Source organism: Nicotiana tomentosiformis, chromosome 5 (assembly GCF_000390325.3).
Source record: "Nicotiana tomentosiformis chromosome 5, ASM39032v3, whole genome shotgun sequence".
Lineage (NCBI taxonomy): Eukaryota > Viridiplantae > Streptophyta > Magnoliopsida > Solanales > Solanaceae > Nicotiana > Nicotiana tomentosiformis.
In genome coordinates this window covers 97,843,068-97,848,376 of record NC_090816.1, presented here as the reverse complement: position 1 = coordinate 97,848,376, position 5,309 = coordinate 97,843,068, and the positions used below count along the sequence as shown (strand labels likewise).

Here is a 5,309-nt window from a genome sequence, read left to right as displayed (position 1 = left end):
TATTGTGGCCTTATAGCGAAATTTGAGCGAGAATAGTATTGGATATCGCTGAGTTGATGATGTATTGGTCGTGTTCTTTCGGGTTTTATGTGGCATGGTGTCGTTTGCTTCTCTGTGGTTATAGTAATGCACTTTGGGTACTTGATGTCGAATTAGTGCATGGTTATTGATTTTTTTGCAGGGTGACTTGAGGTGTTTTATATAGACCAGTAGTTGGATATGGTCGCGTATTGCAGCAGAGTATGAACATGCTACAGAGATATCAAGATGCCTCAAGCCAAGAGATCAACAGAGAGAAGAGCTTTTTCCTAAATAAAGAACACTCTGATCCACTCACCAACAGACGAATCAGGAAGTGGACAGGGAACATGTATGCAAAATTTTCCTTCACCTACCTAGGTTGTCCTATTGTCACGACCCAAAACTAAACCCTGTCATGATGGCGCCTATCGTGGAACTAGGCAAGCCGACTCATTTCCAAAACAAACCGATATTTTCATTTTAAAGATAATTTCAAGGTTATTTAGCATAAACCTTCATTTAAAGAGTTCAAATCAAAGAAAAATAGAAGTACAGAAAAGAAAAAAGCCCGACATCGGGGTGTCACTAGTCATGAGCATATACTACAATCTGTCTAACAATATCAAGGCTAACACAGCCCGGAAAATAGCTAAATACAACTAGAGAAAGATAGGAGGAAGAAGAGCAGGGGCTGCGATCGCCAAACTGCTACCTTGCTCTCTCCAAGAAAATCTGCAACCAGAACACTTAATAACCGCTACCGTGTCCAGCTACACCTGAATCTGCACACAAGGTGTAGGGAGTAACGTGAATACGCCAACTCAGTAAGTAACAACAATAAATAAAGACTGAGCAGTAGTGACCAGCAATAAAGCATATAACATTTATATCAGGAAATCTCAGTAAAAAACCACATCCTTTTTTTTTTTTTTAAATCAGGATTTGAATTAAATTATCTAGTTTAAACCCAGATCCAGTAAAAATCATTTAAAGACATTTTTCCAACAATTTTTCAAACAAAGGCTCAATGCAAAGGTGAGCAAAAATGATGAAATCATAAACAGCCCCTCGGGAAAAACATCACTCATATACAGCCCCTCGGGCAAATCTCACAGTCACTCGTGCCACTCGGGCATACCTCACATTCACTCTTGCCACTCGGGCATACCTCACAATCACTCATGCCTCCCAGTCACTCAGCACTTGGCACTCGGCACTCGCACTCAGTAGGTACCTGCGCTCACTGGGGGTGTGTACAGACTTCGGAGGGGCTCCTTCAGCCCAAGCGCTATAATCTGCACGGACAACTCACGTGCAATAATAATAAAGTATGCTGCAGGCGGGCAGCCCCGATCCACACTCATCCTCATAAATCAGGCCCTCGGCCTCACTCAGTCATAAAGTATGCTGCAGGCGGGCAGCCCCGATCCACACTCATCCTCACAAATTAAGCCACTCGGGCATTTCAGTAAAACAGGGCATTCAGCCCAAAATATTTATATGTATCAAAATAGAGTCATAAAATTGAGTTATGCGGTAAACAAGTATAAACATGACTGAGTATAGATTTTCATTCAAAAACAGTGAGAGGATGGTAAGAAACAGCCCCTAAGGGTCCAAACAGCATTGGCGCAAGGCCCAAACATGGCATTCAGCCCAATTTAGAGAAATTCTTTCTAAAACATATAAGTATCAAATGGTTTCAACAAAGAATGCAACTTTACAATTGCTACGGGACGGACCAAGTCACAAATCCCCAATGGTGCACGCCCACATGCCCATCACCTAGCATGTGCGTCACTTCAAAATAGTAGAATGATACGAAATCCGTGATTTCATACTCCCAGGACTAGATTTACAATCGTTACTTACCTCAAACCGGTCAAATCTTTATCCCGCAATGATCTTGCCTCTGGACTCGACCTCCAAATACTCTGAATCTATTCACAATCAGTACAATACCATCAATACGCACTAATGGAATGAATTCCACAAGAAAAACTACAAAATTAGACCAAAACCCGAAATTGGCTAAAAAAATTGCCTGTGGGGCCCACGTCTCGGAACCCGATAAAAATTATAAAATCCGAAAGCCCATTCAACCATGAGTCTACCCATACCAATTTTACCAAAATCTGACCTCAACTCGACCCTCAAATCTACAAATCTTATTTCCAAATTTCTAAGTTCCAATCTCCGATTTACACCTCAAAATCATGTAATCTAGTCGGATTATTCGATGATAATTTAATATTATGGAGTAGAAATGATCACAAGGGACTTACCTTAAGTTTTCCTTGAAAATATATCAAAAACTCGCCTCTCCTCAAGCTCCAATTTATCAAAAATGGCAAATGGAACGAAGTCCCTATTTTTATAATTTTGCCCAGACAACCTCGGTTATGCCTTCGATCGAGGTCCTCGATCCTGGTTCTCGATCCTAGGCCTTCGATCCTGGTTCTCGATCCTAGGCCTTCGATCATGTCTTCGACTCGGCCTTCGACCGTGACCCTCGACCCTGGGCTCGATCATGGCTTCGATTGTGGCCCTCGACTCTGGGCTCGATCATGGCTTCGATCGTGGCCCTCGACCCTGGGCTTGATCTGGGCTTCGATCGTGGCCCTCGATTCCTGGGCTCGATTCCTGGGCTCGATTCTGACAGAAAAAATTTCCAACAGAAGGAAATTGCAGCAGCTGTTCTAGTTCAATTTTTTTGATCCGTTAACCATCCGAAACTCACCCGAGGCACTCAGGACCTCAACCAAATATACCAACAAGTCCTAAAACATCATACGAACTTAGTTAAATCCTCAAATCACCTCAAACAACGCTAAAAATAAGAATTACACCCCAATTCAAGCCTAATGAACTTTGAAATTTTTAATTTCTACAAACAACTCCGGAACCTATCAAATCACGTCCGATTGACCTCAAATTTTTCACACAAATCCTAAATGACATAACACAGGTATTCCAATTTTCAGAATCGGATTCCGACCCCGATATCAAAAAGTCAACCCCCCGGTCAAACTTCTCAAAAATTAAACTTTCGGCATTTCAAGCCTTATTCCTCTACGGACCTCCAAATAATATTTCGGACTCGCTCCTAAGCCCAAAATCACCATACAAAGTTATTGAAATTATCAAAATTCAAATCCGAGGTCGTTTACACATAGGCCCATATCCGGTCCACTTTTCTAACTCAAATTTTCAATTATGAGACTAAGTATCTCATTTCACTCCGAGTTCCTTCCGGACTCGAACCAACTAATCCAATATAACATAATATAGCTGAATAACACAAAAAGAAGTAGGAATGGGGAAAACGGGGTTATAAATCTCGAAACGACCGGTCGGGTCATTACATCCTCCCCCTCTTAAACATACGTTCGTCTTCGAACGTGCCCAGAGTTGTTCCAAAAGCCATCAAATCGCTGTGTAGCTTTCACATGCACATACCCGGGGGTGATCCCACATCACCCTATCCCATACAGGTCCGATAGCACAGCATAACTGAAATTTCTCAATTCAACCTAGACCATATGGGCTGAGGAGGGGGACACTAATTCTAAATACTTTCATAGTGTCATGAGAGAGAGGAGAAGAAAGTCCTAGATCTACAAAATTAAAAACGAACATGGGGAGTGGATAGAGGGAAATAGAAATATTGTGGATGCTGCTGTGAATCACTTCAGTAGCTTATTCTCACAACCTCCAAACAATAGCAGTATGGGTATTTTGAGAAGAATCGAGGTTGTAATTACTGATGAAGATAACGAAAATTACTAAGTAAGGCCATCTGTGGAGGAGATCAAAATTGCCTTATTCTCATTGGATCCAAATAATGCAGCTGGGCCTGATGGATTCAATGGGCACTTTTATCACAAATCATGGGAGACTATCAAACATGACTTATGTGAATTTGTATGGTCTTTCTTTTCTAGGAATAGTCTTACCAAATTCTTCACTCATACATGCCTCGTTCTCATTCCCAAAGTTAATGCTCCTAACTCTTTATCTTAGTATAGGCCTATTAGCATGTGTAACTTCTCAAACAAGATAATTTCTAAAATTTTGGCGTTGAGCATTACACCTCTATTGACTAAGCTAGTCTCGGAAAATCAAACTGGATTTGTCAAAGGTAGGCTTATTACTGAGATCATTCTTCTCACTCAAAAAATTATTCATGGAATCAGGAAGAAGAATAGAGGAGGGAATATTGTCATAAAACTTGATATGTCCAAAGCCTACGACAAGTTATCTTGGGCCTTTCTCACGACGACTCTAAGAAAGATGGGCTTCTCAGAGAAGACAACAGACTTGATTCATAATCTAGTTGGTAATAATTGGTATTCCAGCTCTTCCAGAGGTCTAAAGCAGGGGGACCCACTATCTCTAGCTCTATTCATCCTAGCCGCTGAAGCTCTGTTTAGAGTTCTGCCTCAACATTGATTTCTGCTTTTTGAGCCAAAAAATATACTCAGCTTGAGATTTATGCAATGTCTGCCTGTTGCGATCACAATCATCTAAGTCAAATGCATCTTCAGCTTTCCTGTTATCCTCTTCAAGAATCTTCACTTTCTCGAACACATCACCAATAGACTCCCTAGACCACTGACTTAGAATTTTGGATAAAGCTTTTATTTTTTGTTGCAGGATCCACATTGAATTACCTCTTACCTCCATACTCCAAGTTTCTTCTATTAAGGGAATGTACTCTGGTTGTTGAGTCCAAAAATTTAAGAATTTGAAATACCTGATGAACTGATCATTATCATTAGAGCACCTAAACAATAGTAAGTTATGATGAGAACCAGTTTTAGCAAGGTGCTCCACGCTGCTTTTCTGATATTCCTCAACCCATTCTTCATTAATCAATATCCTATCCAACCTCTTCATGATTCTTCTCCTCTGCTTCCTCCCATTGCACCAAGTGTATGGGTTGCCAGTAAAGCCCATGTCCGAGACACCACAGTCCTCCATACAACTGATAAAGTCAGTACTTTTATTCAATATGTGAGGAACTCCATCTTTCTTCTCTTCAGGTGTCATAATTGAATTTAAGTCCCCCCCCCCCAAAATGGCCCACGGACCATTCACCTGAGAATGGATAGTTCTGAGTTTATTCCATAATTTTCTTCTCTTCACTGCCCTGGATCTAGCATACACAGTTGTGCACCATATATTACACTTCCCTAGCTAATTTATTTTAACGGTCACTTGTCTGCTCTTGCTAACTACTTCACAGTGAAGATTGACCCTCTAAAAAAATTCATACTTTGTTACGC

General features: G+C 40.9%; 1 protein-coding gene across 1 annotated transcript; it reads right to left on the bottom strand.

The window, feature by feature from the left end:
• Nucleotides 1–4,431: 4,431 nt before the first annotated feature.
• LOC138892849 (uncharacterized) lies at nucleotides 4,432–5,073 on the bottom strand. Its single transcript, XM_070176596.1, has one exon. It carries the CDS (start codon nucleotides 5,071–5,073, stop codon nucleotides 4,432–4,434), a length of 642 nt encoding a protein of 213 aa, XP_070032697.1.
• Between the last annotated feature and the right edge of the window lie 236 nt (nucleotides 5,074–5,309).

Excerpts from the sequence above, each read along its gene's own strand:
- LOC138892849 (XM_070176596.1), bottom strand. The coding sequence starts at position 5,073 with ATGACACCTGAAGAGAAGAAAGATGGAGTTCCTCACATATTGAATAAA.